Source organism: Macaca fascicularis, chromosome 17, assembly GCF_037993035.2.
Source record: "Macaca fascicularis isolate 582-1 chromosome 17, T2T-MFA8v1.1".
Lineage (NCBI taxonomy): Eukaryota > Metazoa > Chordata > Mammalia > Primates > Cercopithecidae > Macaca > Macaca fascicularis.
Genome location: NC_088391.1, coordinates 100,380,440 through 100,396,217, shown reverse-complemented (window position 1 = coordinate 100,396,217; position 15,778 = coordinate 100,380,440). Strand labels below are relative to the sequence as shown.

Genomic DNA, 15,778 nt, shown 5'->3' with positions numbered 1-15,778 from the left:
GTTTAAAGCACAGAGATGGTGGCATGGAGTCATTTCCAGGGTCCTGGGGAAAAGCAGGATGTTTCTGATATGGCCGATTAGGAAGAATGGGTACTTTGATCTCTACAAAGAAAGCCTGCACTTCAGTGACTAAGTAGGATTTGACCCTTCAACTTTGACTGTAGTAGATGCTCAGTTAAAGGCTACATGGTCATTCTTATGAGGCTTTGAAATTAGATAGGTGAATTTGTCCCCAGAGAGACAAAGCTGAAATCCTGTATCACATAGATGTTATAGACCGGGGAGGGGGGATTTACCTACAGTTATTTAAGCTTTTGAAGTAGAAGAAAGGTCCAGTTGAATTGATATAACAACAGGCTATTTGGAGATGGATATATTTTGAATAAATAATTATTCTACATTCCCTTAATTTGATAGCAAAAATATAATTAGGTTTTATAATTTCATATATAAACAATATAAACATTGTTATGGTGTACATAAAATTTTTTAGATTAGTAAAAAAACCATACGTAGAAGCGTGTTAAATCTGAGAAAAGAATTACATCGTTCATTGGCTATTTGCAATTTTAATGCACATTATATCGCTTGGCCCAAATACTGTTAGGGCAGAAGCATAATGCTTACATTCACATTCTCAAATGACCCAAGAAAGAAAAGATTTGGACCCTTTATGAATTGCAGATCTCACATGTAAACCTTTACTTTTGTTAAAGGAGGAATGCTAGTATAGGATGTATTTAGCAATGATTAGATTATGAGTGAAAAATCAAATAGAACAGCGGTAGCTAAGAGAAATTCATTCCAAAAGTGTGCTGGCTTCATAAATGATTTTGTGATGTGCATCCTCTTTTTCAGTAGGGTCTGTAACAGGATAGTGCGGTTTTTAGTAGACAGTATTGCATTTCTAAAGTACGTAAGCTTGCAGATGATTTTCAAAGGGGTATCAATTAGTTTCCCAGTATAACACACAGATGGAAATATATGGTGTTATTCTGACAAATTTTGCCTGTTTTTCTTCGCATTGTCTTTCTTAGTAAAGGTTGCCATGTTCCTGTGCTCCTTGAAGGGTTAACAAACTTTCTGTGAAAGGTCAGGTAGTAAAGGTTCATTGCCACGCAGTCTCTGTCACAACTGCTCCATTCTACTTATGGTGTGAAATCAGCCATATGTAAATGCGTGAGCACGGCTGCGTTCCAATAAAACTTTATTTGCAGAGACAGGCAAGCCGGATCTGGCCTTACTTTACTTACCTCTGCTTAGAACGTCACTCTCCGAGTGGGCTGGAAAGGGTTTTCTTTTCTTCTGGGTCTCACGCAGTCCTAAAGCTTTGTTCTTTTTTGAAAACTGCTTGAGCATTTCTGCCTGTGAGAAATGGCATGAACCACATGGGGTTTTTGCTTCAGTTTAATACCTATAAGCTTTACTAAGGATCTAACCAGCAGGGTGCCAGGTGCTGGGGACAGGGAGGTGAGAAGGCAGAGCCTGGGCATCGCCTGGCAAGGAAGACAGACCATGGAGCACACCCACATCGACTCACAGGCTTCACTGAATTGTGTGACATGCTAGTGTGCTGTTTAATGTCCTTCGAGGAGAGTTTTATAAAGAGCTAGTGGTTCAGTGTGGAAGTTGACACTCTGGGGCCCCAGTTGACAGTTGCAGGTGTCTCTGCTCCTGCCCCGTTCCCACCCATCTCATTGTCACCAAAGGGGAGCAGAGAGGAAAGTGTTCTGGGAGAAACTGAGGACTCTGCTCTTCCACAGACCGCCGGGGAGGCTTTAGCAAGTTGTTTATGCTTCCTGGTCTGGGTTTTAACTAAAAAAGGGTCTAACATTTCATAATTTAAAAGAAAGGGTCCACCCGCAATTCTTGGGACTTCTTGTGTCTCAGGTGTTTGTGCGGAAGAATCATCGATACTGTTTCTCGTATGGCACTGGCGGCTGCTGCAGGGGCAGCGGGCAATTCTTGCCATAGACGAATAGCTCACATCATGCACATGGCAGGGTTTTTAACAATAACATTCAGAAAAGAACCATGTACGTTCTGTGTTACACAATCTGCTGTAGCCGTGCACTGTAAAATTTATACAGGCTCCTGTGTAGGAAAGTTGAATGTGTAGAGGGAATTTGAAGTGCAGTAGATAAAAGTTTAGGAGGCCTGATTTTCCTAGTTTGGGATGATTAAGATCGGGTCTTATGTGAAGGACTAAACAGGAGTTAAAGGGGGAAGATACCTTTTACTAAACCCAGCCTGTGAGACACCCAGATTGTCTCATCCTGTTTCATATTGTGTCATTAACATCAAGTTGCAACTTGATATTAGGAATTTTTTTACTAACAAGCATTCAAAATGAAATGATTTTAATTGTCAGTGGAAGTGATGAGCTCATAGAAAAGAATGTTGTCAGTCTTTGTCAAGGAGGACTGGAAAGCAAGTTATTGCCCCTGTTTGTCTTGGGAAACTTATTCTTCCATATTTCCCTTTTAAGTTATTTTTTTTCCAATTTAAAAGAAAAGTTCAAGTAACCGTTTTTCCTAGAATCTCTGGCTTTTGTTATCATACCCAACCTCACTTTTTTTTTCCCCATATTCTTAAGAGTGTCTTGCTTTAGTAAAGTCTGGAGATACTAAATTATCGGGTTTTTTTTTTTTTTTCTCAGAATTGCTCCTGCAACTGAAAAGTTAATTTTCCCTCGTAATTCTGTGTTTAACATAAAAGGGTGAAACTGGGCACTGAGATGGACCTGTATGATATGTTTGAGCTCATGGAAGGTTTCATTGCTTTCTGAATCACATTTGCTACTAGAAATACAAATTTTAATTTTAAGAAGTGTATGGTTTCATTTTGTCAAGCACATCAGTATTTGTAACACTCCTAATTCAGCTACGGCTGAAAATGGGAAAGCATCTGTATCTACTCCATGAATCTGGCCCCTGGGCGGTCCAGTGTTGCTCCCCAAAGGCCTGTGAGGCCCCATGTCCCACAGTCTCTCTGCAGAGAGGACTAGGGCCTCCCTGGGCAGAGCTGCCATGACTCCGGTGTATATCCTGGATTTTGAACTTGGAAATGTGACGTTGGAGGCAAACACGTCCAAACCCAAACTGTCATGAGAAATCATGAAGAAAAAGGATTGGTGAGTCAGACCGTGTGCCTAAAATGCTGCCTGATGTTATTGGCTGGAGCAAATTGACCTTATTTCCAACATGTTCTAGGCTTGATACCCACTTCAGTTTTCTGTAATGTGATTGCAGTCATGGTGCCCAGCTCCGCGTGACATGTCATTGTTGGGACATTGTTCCATATATTATAAGGAAGCTTTCCTCCTTGTAATCACAATGTTTTCTAGTGATTCCTTTTCTCCTTTCTCTCTTTTGGGAGAGTCAAGTTGAGCAGTTTGAAGGTGGAGCTTTTACTGACAGCTCTCCTTCATTTGCATTCTGATTGCTCTTTCAAGTGGAGGAGAAAAGGGGAGGAATTATTGCCCATCTGCAGGGCATTATGGTGAGTGGCACAGGGGACTGTATCCCACGTATGAATGTCATCTGTCACAAGCGACAGCAGAAAGGAAATGCGGAGTGGCCACACTGCATGACAGGTCCTGTGGAACACTCTCATCTCTGCTAAAAGGGTTTTTGTTTGTTGATTTTGTTTATTTGCTCAAATAACTCTACATGGATACGTCTGTGGATGGATTTCTTTACAAAGCAACGTCTAAGGGACAGAGTAGCACAGTGTGTAATGAATGGTGTGACAAATTCAGTGAGTGTCAGTAAGTTTACATTTTTGTATCTACGTTACCTGTAGTGGCAGAACTGGTGTGTGGCGTTCTGTCATTGGGTTCATGAGCAACACGTGAGTCTTACTGTTTTCTTTTTGGTTTTGCCATTACAGCTGATGGTTTCTGAAAATGTCTCCCTTCTTAGTGAATGTTCAGGGTAGAACAGCCACAAAATTAATAATTCTTTGCTTCTACTAAAATTAACACAGATAATACAATAAATAAATTTTTGTTGGAATCTCATCTTCAGGAAGCCTGAAGTTTGATCATGTGTAAAGCTTGAGGATGTCAGATTAGTGTTAGATTAGTGTTAGAAAATTGTTGGTGTATTTTTTTCCCTAGTCGGGATGAACCAGGCCGATTTACAGGGTGAGGGTTAACTTTGGTTACTTTGAAAGTAAATGACTATAAAGGCAAACGTTTACTCTCATTCCTAGGTTTGAATCTACAAGAGTGTTTTCCCGCTTTCTTCTTCCTCGGGTAGGGGAGTGTCACTGATGAGTGGGTGGCTGTCAGGTGGATGGCAGGTATCGTGTTTCCGTGGTGGCTTTAACCAGGGGCACTAGCTCTTGGTGTTTGGCGTCTGAAAGCTGTGTGTGAACTACAGAGAGCCTTCCTGAGCCATTGCCCGTGTTAATCATTTTAGGCCTATGCCTGTGGGGCCTTTAATAATATGCGTGGCAAAGATTCTACCACCGGCTCAATTGGAAAAAGGTATTTGAGACATCAGTTCAGGCAGATGGCTTCTGTCTTAAGCCTTCTTTCTCTAACAAATGAATAAGAACTATACTTTGGGTTTCAAAAAAGATCCCTTTTTGCCACCACGCATTCTTAGTACTGATGCTTCTTAGGTCTCCGTTGTATCCCAGTTCCCCTGCTGCGGCGGGCAGGGTCCAATCTGAGGTGTGCTCCAGCCTTTTCCTCACTGCCCTTTGGCACCTCCACAAAGGATTGTTTCTGCTGGTTAATTCTGTTTAAATCACCGTGAGTGCTTCCAGGCATCCCTAAGGGTCACCTGGAATCAGCTGTGGCCTCCTGGGGTGGGGGGATGTCTAAACAAGCAGGTCTGTGAGAGGCAGGGTGCTGAGGGGCAGGAACTCTGTGCCCGCTGAGCACACCCAGACCACAGTTCTTGCTTCACCGTGAAAGGCGGCCGTAGAAAGCGATTGTATTTTAACCTAACAGGAGACACGCTAGGCGAGACACGTGCACGTTGTGCTTGCTCTGGTAACACGTGTGTGCAGACGGATGTGAAACGCTGCACAGCCGACGCCCCCACGACTGGCTCTGAGCGGGCGGTCATCCTATTTCTGATCTCCCTCACCTCAGCTCTCTTGCGTCCTTTGAGTGTGCCATTAACAGGTTCATCTTCCTGTAATAACCCTTCCTTCCTCCCTTCTCCTTCCCCTTCCTCTTCCCCTTCTCTCTCCTCTTCCCCTTCCCCTCCCTCTTTTTTTTCTTTCCTTTTTTTTCCTTTCCTTCCCCTTCCTCTTCCCCTTCCCCTTGCCCTTCCCTTTCCCCTTACCCTTTTTTTTTTTTTTTTGTCAGCCATCTTCCTCCAAGTTATCAGTGAGGCCCTGCACCAGCGTAGAATTAAAAAAAGAAAATTGTTGAAAGGTCATTGCATGAATAAATGCATGGATGAATTATTTCCTTGCCATTTATCAGCTCTTTTCTTGCATAATGCTAATGCTTAGAAATTAACGTTTTGATAACTATATTCTACTTCCAAAAAATAAAATTACATGTTCAACTTAATTAGAGCTCGCAAAGAGATGTAATGATAAGAATTGAGTTTTACAGCGATACAGCATCCTAAAAAAACAATGAAAATGTCAGTGGCCTCATGAAATCACAAATGAAAATGGAAAGTGATTTTTTCCAGCAATAATTTATCTGCCATTTATACGACAAAGTACTTAAGTTTGAGAAGCTGAAGAACTTACTTGTTTAGTTGTTTTCAAAATAACAGACTTAGAGTTAACATGGATAATTCACCCACATTTAGCTAATTGTTAGTGTCAAAATAAAATAAGCAATTGATTAGAAATCTTTCTGTCAATGGATTTGCAGACTCTCAGTTACCTGCTTTATGGTGGCCATGAGATTCTTCCCAAATCAGGGCCTCGGGGGCAAAATGCAAGCTCATTTTAGAGTGAATTACAAGTCAAGGTGTATGTTAGCAAATGCCTGCTTTTTTTTAGGGGATACAATTAGATTCTCACTGAAGTCTCCTGGGATTGAAAATCACAACAATAATGAATCAGATAACTCAAAGACAGATCTTTCCTTAGGAAGAAATTAATTCTGTTAAGGTTCATTGGCAGAACATTGTTTACTTATTAAATTTCTAATGGACATAAGCTTTATAAAAATAGTAAGATAGGCTGGCCGCGGTGACCCACTCCTGTAATCCCAACACTTTGGGAGGCCTAAGTGGGTGGATCACCTGAGGTCAGGAGTTCAAGACCAGCCTGGCCAGCATGGTGAAACCCCATCTCTACTAAAAATACAAAAATGAGTCAGGCCTGGTGGCACGCACCTGTAATCCCAGCTACTCGGGAGGCTGAGACACGAACATTGCTCAAACCTGGGAGGCGAAAGGTTGCAGTGAGCCAAGATCATGCCACGGCACTCCAGCGTGGGTCACAGAATGAGACTCCATCTTAAAAAATAATAATGATAAATAAGATAGAGTAAAAACAGCCTCAGAATGTCGCATTGTAGGGAATTTAAAAATGTATACCTTGTATATTGACAAGTATTTTTTCTGTAAAGCTTTTGGGGGGCTATAGAGCGTAGTGCCTCGAGTTCCTAAGGAGATGTGGTTTTGAGGGACTCACTCAGCTTCAGGGCACACTGGAAGTTTCTGTCTTGTTGAGTTCAGTCTTCTAAACTTAAGATGGATAGAAAAGAATTTGATTCACAAAAAAGTAAGTCAGGGAGTATGGTAAAGAGTCTAGGATCAAAATTCTAAATGATTTTAGAAGAGTGTCCAGAAATGCAGTTTGTATAAATGCATCTGCAAAGGAAGGAAATGTACCTGTTTGAGAGCAAAGCAGTGCTCGCCATCATGGAACTGAGTGATCAAAATGAACAGTATGTCATTTTGGTTAAAAAGCCAAGAAGCTTCGAAGGAAAAAAACAACACGCTGTGAAAGGTCAGAATCTTCCAATTTGTTCTGTCCCTTGAAGAAGGAATATATCAAGTAAAAATAGGCCTAAAACCCTGGAAATTGAGAAAGGTTAAAGAATTTTGATCCTTCATCCTGGAAGGGAGGAAGCAGTTAGATCTGGCCAAGTGTCCTCAGTCCCTGTCCCCTCTGAGCACAGCGAAAGGGTAAATTACCTAAACTGGAACATATGAAAGTTGAGTGGATAAAAATAACCCTTTCCTAATGTTGAGGGTTATGCAACCACACGTGAGACAGTGCAGGAGCCTTCCATTGCTGGACACGTTCAAAAAGAGATGGATGATCCAGTTGGAAGTTTTCTGAGGACAGAAGTGTGGAGTTCTTAGTTATTCCACTTTCATAACATAATGCACATTTGTAGGATAAACATAGTTTACAGAGCATTGTAACGTGTGTCATGGTTTTTCATCTCTGCAGCCCTGGGAGGAAGGTAGTGGATTCTGTGTATCCCACACAACACAGGGAGCTTCAAGGCCTAAGGAGTTAAAGGGGTCATTCCATCACACAGACACGCAGTGGCACCTGGGAACTGGCCCTTCTTTTTCTATCTTGTTCGACAGAATGATTCACAAAAACACGTGTGAATATTTTTCTTAAATTGAAAACATGAACCTCACTGTATAGACAACTCACCGTGAACCTAACAGCTCTGCTTCCAGGAAAACTCAGAGTTTTCCCACCGAACTCACTTCTGGAAAACAGAATGAATACGTGTTTCTTTCTCAAAGGGCATCAGTTTATGAAAATAACCCAGGTCTTAGCCGTGGGTTAGAGGGGCTTTTTCTGGAACTCCAGAGATTGCTCTTTTCTCCTGAGGATCTCTGCTAACTTCCCTCCTTCCTTTTTCAGAGTGAAGATCTGTCTGGCTTTATCACCAGGATGTCACACGTCAGAGAATGTCATTAAAAGAAGATGCTCAGCATTGTTTCAGCCCGAAGCTGCTTACAGTTTTCTTTTGGATCTGAGCAATGACTATGTTTGGAAACATCTGTGGACTCTGTTAGATGAGGCACCAACAAGGCAAGGTCACCTGCCTCTCTCCCTTGTTCCCGGATGGGGCATTCGTCATTGTGCTGTTTGCGTTTTGTTTTGTTTTGTTTTGTTTTAACAAAATTAGCTGAAGAAGTTATTCTCAAGAAAATTGGATGTTTTCATTGGCCTTCTTAAATTGTGGCCGGTGTCTTAATTTCTTCTTTTCCTTTTGGCAAAGCAGATGTAACCCTCAGCATGCTAGGAGAGTGCACCCACACCTATGAAAGTGGTAAAATCTGGTATTTACTGGCTTACACTCAAAACGACCACAGTCCTACCTCAGTTCAAGGTAAAGCCGGATTTCCGTGGCAGGGGTCCAACAGGACCTCCTGTAGTAGCCCCTGCGCTGTGTGTCTGGAGCGCGGTCCTCGGCCTTAGTGAAATGGTCCAAGTATAGACAGCTGCTTGTTGGATTCCAGTGCAGGTACCTGCCATGTTTACGTCCACACCGAGCCCAGTGTGGGACTGACATTTCTCGATGGAAGTGAAATTTGGGATTGGACTTCAAAGACGGATTACAAAATAATAATTACTATATGTAACTGAAGCAACCTACTTTTGAAACAAATCAACTGTATTGGGTAGTGGGGGGGTGGGAGGGAAGGGCTTTGGGAAGGGGATGAGTATCTCTTTTTACCTTTAACAGACTTGTTTAATCTTCTCGATGTAGATGTTTATGTAGGTACTTCACATTGCAAACGCCTTTTATTCTATTTACAAGCTCAGATGTGTCTGCTCTCCTGAATCTTGGGCATGCCTTTCTGTAACCAAAAATCCCTGTAGGTGTGCTAGCAATTCCAGGGTGGTCCGGGTGTGGCAGATTTAATTTTTTAAAAAATGTATTATCTTTCATAAAATGTTATTATGTCAACCAGTGAGGCTGCCCTGAACAAAAAACGAAAAGAAAAAAAGAAAAGGAAAGAAAGAAACTGATAAAAAGAGGCATTCCAGCCCCTATGTTGCTGATGGAAAAAGAAAAAGAAGAAAAGCAATCTCGCAGTACATGTTACTTGTCGAAAAAATTCCTGACAAGACTACCCTTGTTTTATGTTTTCAGTATTCTGAAAATACCAGTGTTGTGGCAGTTCTCGCAGACGTTACCTAAAACCGCTGAACTTGACCGGCAGAATGATCTGCCGTTTTCTGCTCCGTCGACACTCAATTGGAGGGCTGTCGACCTCTCCTCCCGTGGGGGCTTCCCCAGTGCCTATCTTCTCTGATAGTCGTGGAGAGGTTACACTCATTCATTGGAGATGTAAGTTGTTGGTTTCGTTTTGTTTTGTTTTGAGAAAAATATATATAAATATATAGATATATATCACTATAGAATAATGCATTAATAAAATGAGGCTTTTTTAGAGGAAGACCAAAAATTTCAATGTCTTAAAAATATATTTAATGGCAATGCAAAAGTCTTCCTGCTTCCGTGCTGAACTTTAGAACAGAGGATTGTATTGCAAGACAAAGTTGAATGTAAAGTGATCTCCCTGAACATTTTTAAGGTTTTACTTTTCTGAAATTATACATCACAGCAGCGCCTAGGCCATACAATGTTAGCTGGAAGGTCAATTTCAGTGTATGATGTACTTTATTAAGATGTATAAAACATCCTGAAGTTTTTATTTAGTTTTGGGAATAGGCATCGATGGGTGGTATTTGCTTTGTAACTCCCCCCAGGTACGATAGGGACTGAATATGGACCCTGCTGAATGCGGTGTATTGACGCATATTTAACTCGCCCTCTCTCCTTAGAGTAGTCATGACACTATACAGATGGTTCATGTTCATACTGCAGCTTAAAACAAGCAAAATACACAGATGATAATATACTAAATTTTCCTCTATCCTGTACATTTCAAAAAAAGGCATATGCAATATTTACATTTTTAATTTAGTTTACAGAATGGAACCAAAATGTATAAATGTTATGTTTGCTAAAACTTCACAATGTATATTGGGTCTTTGTACATTTTGCCTGACTTACCTTAAATTTAAAATATTTTTTGCTATATAAACTTTAACAGTTATTAAACAGTGTTTTCTTTTTGGGTACGTATTGTTTCTGGATATCAAGATGTTAAATATATTTCTTGCTATTGTGATATGACAAGAGACTTAACTTATCTTGCTCTGTCTTCCACTGTACACGCTGTATATAGGGGTCAATGTGATGCTGCTGGAGACGAGAATAAACTGGACTAGAATAGTGCATTGTATTTAGTCTGTATTGATCATGGATGCCCTCCTTAATAGCCATATGCAATAAAATAAAGTACATTATTTATGAAATGAATACAGTCCTGAAGATTTTTTCTGTATGAATTCTCCGTTTAACGTAAAGCCAATCTACTTTTAGAGTTTAAACGGGAGTAGTTGAGGAAATAACTAGGCTCCTAAAAATACTTTGATACCTTTTAATTTTAAAACTTTTATTCTGGAAGCCAAAAAATACCTGCCAGATAACAACATTTATGAAAAACAAATGTGTTATAACAACAAAAAAGAATATTCTATTTACAAAACACAGAGTCCTTACGATGTGCTGGATGCTATAATAAATGCATGACAAATATTAACTTCTTTCTAGCTCATGACAATCTTAGGAGGTAGGAATTGCCATCCTCATTCTGCAGAGGAGGAGCCCGAGGTACAAAAATGCTAAGAGACTTGTCTGAGAGCATGCAGTCCGTGAGTGGTAAAACCAGGACCACTCCCCAGCTCTGCAGTCCAGAATCTGCTTATGCACCTCTGCTTAGTGCTCCCTTCCTGATGTGCACACAGAAGATACACCAATGTGTACATCAGGAATGCTCCCTCCGTGACATGCACACAGAAGAAGATGTACCAATGCATACATTAAGAATGCTTCCTCCAGCCGGGCGCGGTCACTCACGCACCTGGCCACCCCTGGCCGGCACTTTGGGAGGCCGAGGCAGGCAGATCACCTGAGGTTGGGAGTTCAAGACAAGCCTAACCAACATGGAGAAACCCTATCTCTACTAAAAATACAGAATTAGCCGGGCACAGTGGCACAAGGCTGTAATCCCAGCTACTTGGGTGGCTGAGGCAGGAGAATCGCTTGAACCTCGGAGGCGGAGGTTACCATGAGCCAAGATCACGCCTTTGCACTCCAACCTGGGCAAGGAGCGAAACTCTACCTCAAAAAAAAAAAAAAAAAAAAAAAGAATGCTCCCTCCATGACACATACACAGAAGAAGATACACTGAGGCATACATCAAGAATACAAAGAACAAAATCATCAGATCCAGGAAAATGCAATTCAGGAAGCAGAAAATATAAAACTGATGCCGTGAATTTTTATCCAGGACAGTTTACCTCCTCGCTTGAAACATTTGTCCATATATCCACTTTGCCCTAAAATGATAGTCATGTAATAACGTGCGTGTTATCTTTTGAACAAATAAAATCAGTGCAATTTGGAAAGGTGACTTTTAAATGATGGTTTTTAAGTCAGCGAGATGAGCTCACACCGTGGTGTGGAAACCCGTGGTGGGATGGCCACGTGCTGCATCCCCTGTTTGTGCCTGGATGGTTTGTTCTGGGGGAGCCTGTAAGAGGCCTGATCTGCAAGGCTTGATATACCTGAAATCTGATAACCATTTTAACAACGAAAGGGCAAATGATGCAGTCATTCCACAGGCCTCATCTAAGGCAGGAAAGGACAAGTGATTCGCCTGAAAGAGCCACCATGGATAAAGTACAGTGACATGGAGTTGTTTCAAAGGTCCACAGATCCTGGAAATATTACTCAGAACCAATGCAGGGCCTTTTCCAGAATGTTAAGTATTACATGACAAGATATGATGACTGCAGACTGCAATAATTTTGGAAGAATTTGGTTCTAACCCACTGATGGCCCCAACAGGCAGCTTGCAGGAGGCACCTTAGCTCATGGTACTGTCATGATATTTGAGTCCCATCCTTGAGCTGATCTGCAGCTCGTCCTTCCTCAAACCTTCCTTAAGCATTGCTTCACAGGTTAGACGGGTTGTTCATTACTGTGAGTTGTGAGATAACCAGGGGTAATAGCATTTGAGTGAAGCTAGCATTACTTGACATAGCAACTTTTGGATGGCACCAGTTGAAGGACAGAGCGGATGATTCCTCCACTGAGAATGTGCAGTGTCTCTTCCCTGTCATTGCCCCAGCAGTTTTTCTCTGATTTCTATAACCGAGTGAAATCTGATGTTTATGGTTCTTGCTTTGGCGATGATACACAGATGATAGACCTAGCATGCCGCAGTGGATAGCTTGAAAACATTAAGCGTCCCTTTAGGAGTTTCTTTTAGATTTCGACCCTCACAGCCGTGTCTTTCCTCTTGTCTCTTCAGCCTCGTTTCCCTCTGCAGATCCCAGTGACCCTAAATAGCAATTTGATGGTTTCTTGTCTGCTTATCGTTAGTGCCTCCTTCATTTCACACTGGTCCCACTTTCCTACCTGAGCTCTCAGATTACTCACAGCCTCTCCGCTGCATCTGGAAACTCTCTGTCCTATTTTAGGCACTTGGTTCCTCTGACAGGAGCTCTGCCTGAGTTTGTGCCTCTGAAGTTTTCTTTTTCTCCATTTCAAAATCCTCTCCTTTCACGTTGGAACTCAAAAAATTCTAAATTTTTATGAAAATTACTTACACCCCAAGAAACCTACCCCCAACTGTTTTGCAGCCTGGGTGTGTCAAACACATATCAGAGACTGTACAACATGCTCCTATCTCTCCAGACCTTTCTGGCTATGATACTGTTAACTCTCAGATGACATTGACAGAAAACATACCGATTGATAGATTTTTCTAGAAAAGATGCATAAAACAGTAAAGGGAGATGTATGTATTAACATGTGTTTAGCTGCAAGTAATTGAAACCCCAATTCAATGGCTCTTAGCTGATCTGAGCTGCTGTAATGGAAGTCGTAGACTGGGTAGCTTATAGACAGTAGTATTTTTTTTTTCCTCACAATTCTGGAGGCTGAGAAGTCCAAGAACAAGCTGCTATAATGTGATGTCTGGTGAGGGCCTGCTGCCTGGTTCATAGACGGCACTTTCTCAGTGCCCTCCCATGATAGAAGGGGTGACCTAGCTCTCTGGGGTCCCTTTCATAAGGGTACTAATCCTGTTCATGAGAGCTCTGACCTCATGACTGAATCACTTCCGAAAGACCCCCACCTTCTAATACCGTCACTTCGGAGATTCAAATGTTAATATGTGAGTGGTGGGAGAACACAGACATTTAGACTATAGCAAGCCCAGAGCAGTAGTTCTCAAACTTCAGGACTTCTTAGAATTATCTGGAGGGCTTGTTAAAAACAGATTGCTGGACTCCACTCCTCGACTCTTCTCAGCAAGTCTGGGGTAGGGCCCCAGAATTTGCATTTCTAAAAATTTCCAGATGCTGCTGATGCTGATCTGGGACCACACAATGAAAATCACTAAATTGCGAAGGGATGTATTAACTCACACAACAGGAAGCCCAGGGCTGGTTAATTAGGCAGCTAAGTGGCGTGCACAGAAGCCCTGGATCTCTTCTTCTTTCTACTCAGCCATCCTCCCGATCTTTGCTTTCATTTCTCACACTTGGCCCCCTGTGTTTATAAGATGGTTGCAGCAGCTCCCGGCAGCAGATCATCTCATAATAATGTCCAGCGAAGACAAGGTCTCTTCCTTGGGTGTCTTTCTGGAGTGATGCAAATGACCCCAGAGCCACCCCACCACCAGCTGCCTGTGCCTCACTACCATTGTCTGGGATTGGGTCCCAAGCTCCTGGTTCCATTGATTATGAGGAAGGAGATGGCTGATTTACACTAAAAGAGATGCACCCTCCGGGGCTGGGAGGTGTCCGCATCCCAGGAAGAGACCATTGAACAAAAGCTGGGCGTTGGAAACCAGGAAAAAGAAGGAATACTGTCACTGCAGTAGCAACTAACAGTGTCTGCTACAGCAGCAGAAAATGAAAGGACTACCCTTTTCAAATGCAATTATATCTCTAATGTATGATCTCCATCTACAGTGATTTTGAAAGGGGGATTTATAATAGGGTAAAAGTAGAACAAAATTATGAATCTAGCGTGATCAAAAAGAGGATGGCGTCACTGGCTTATGTTTGCAGAATTGTTATTTTCCAGACTCAGAGCATAATTCTACCACTATAGGCTTCACATATCCTTGCTTTTGTTATTAAATTCTGTGCAACATGGGAAGCTGTTTTATAAAAGATCAAGATACAAAGGATTGGAAAATTGGACCTTTGAAGGTACATCAAAGAGCTAGGACTATTTAGACTGGAAAAGAGGAAACTATGGTGATTAATTAGCATTGATAACATTAGGGGCTATGGATAAAATAAAGATTAGTCAGCTGACCTTCTCAAAAGATGATAAAGCCAGAGAACACGGTAGACTACAATTAGAAAAATATGTCCTATTTCCATAAAAAATAACTTGATAATAATGAGGGTTATTAAATATCAACTTTGAAACCATTGTCGATTTCATTGCCTGGAGGCCTTAAAAAACAGGACTTTGCAGCTGTCTTTCTTCGTAGTGATGGGAGAGGGGACATAGACCACATAAACTCGACCGGCTCCTCCTCCCAGGGGCTCAGCATCGCACAGCTGATGAGGCAGCCACCCGCTTTGTTGCTCATGTCAACAGCTCCCCTGGACTTGCACAGGGCATGACCTGCAGCCTGAGATCCTGGCTTCTCTGAGGATGAGAGAACTACTGAGCATCGGATTTAATCAGGAAAAAGAATCGCCATAGTTTATTCTGCCTAATTTAGTCTGTAAAGTGTTTACCAAAATAGTATTTAGGAATCTGAAGGAAAGATCTAAAATTGGAAGGAAAGATCAGAGTGTGAGGTCCATCCTGAACGGTCCAGGTTCATAAGATCGTAAGATCATGCTGATAGAGCAGCTCTAAATCATGTTGCTTAAAGAGATTTTTAAATACAGGACAGCCAAAGTGACAAAGTGATCTTTATCAAATAGCCACGCCCTCTGACTGGCACCTGTAGTCCCAGCTACTTAGGAGGCTAAGGTGGGAGGGTCACTTGAGCCCCAGAGTTGGGGGCCGAACTGCACAATACAGCTAGATCCTGTCTTAAATAAGAAAAAATAAATAAATAAACGCATGTATAATTCAAATTCTCCTTCCTCCCCACCCACCTATTATCTTTTAGGAAAAGTCAAAATTCCTGAGCGTGGTAGGCCTGAGACATAAGGTGCTATATGAATTGGCTTCTGCCTAATTCCCCAGATGCATCTTCAAGGCCCTGTCCCTCCCCCTCCACCCCTCCCTGTGTCGGCACCTAAGCCTTCCTAGAGCATACGTAGTGCACCCAGCTCAAGTAAGGAAGAGACATAAAATGAAATGAAAAGACAAAGAATTGCCGAACCTAAAAATAAATGTTTATCTACCAAGAGTTATTATTTCCTAAAAGATCCCTTGAGGAAAGTTATGCAACAAGTTAGAAGCATTTTTAAAAGTACACATTTAAATGCTATACAACATTGCTTCACTTCTTCCTTTGAAATCTGAGGATATTCATCATCTCATTTCCATTCACCTCTCCTTTCTCCTTTTTCCCCGCCTTAACATTTGTCAGTTACATTATTTTCTGCATTTTCAAGGTAAAAAAAAAAATACATTTTTTTCTGTAATGTAATTCATATGAGTTTAAAATACTTATCCTTCATTTACATTGATTCATTTCATGCCACCAGTTCTTTGAACATGCTTAGTTTTTAACCATCTATTAATTGC

The 15,778-nt window shown here is 41.6% G+C and overlaps 1 protein-coding gene across 2 annotated transcripts in view; it reads left to right on the top strand.

Annotated features, from left to right (window-relative positions):
• Positions 1-10,297, top strand: part of IRS2 (insulin receptor substrate 2) — a 30,949-nt gene extending 20,652 nt beyond the window's left edge. For both annotated transcript variants that reach the window (XR_012426774.1, XM_045377428.2), the window contains exon 2: positions 7,822-10,297. Coding sequence is in view for 1 of the 2 variants with exons in the window: in XM_045377428.2 (XP_045233363.2) it covers positions 7,822-7,826 (5 nt within the window). In the remaining variant the exon portion in view is untranslated. The remainder of the gene's footprint in view (positions 1-7,821) is intronic.
• Positions 10,298-15,778: the final 5,481 nt, after the last annotated feature.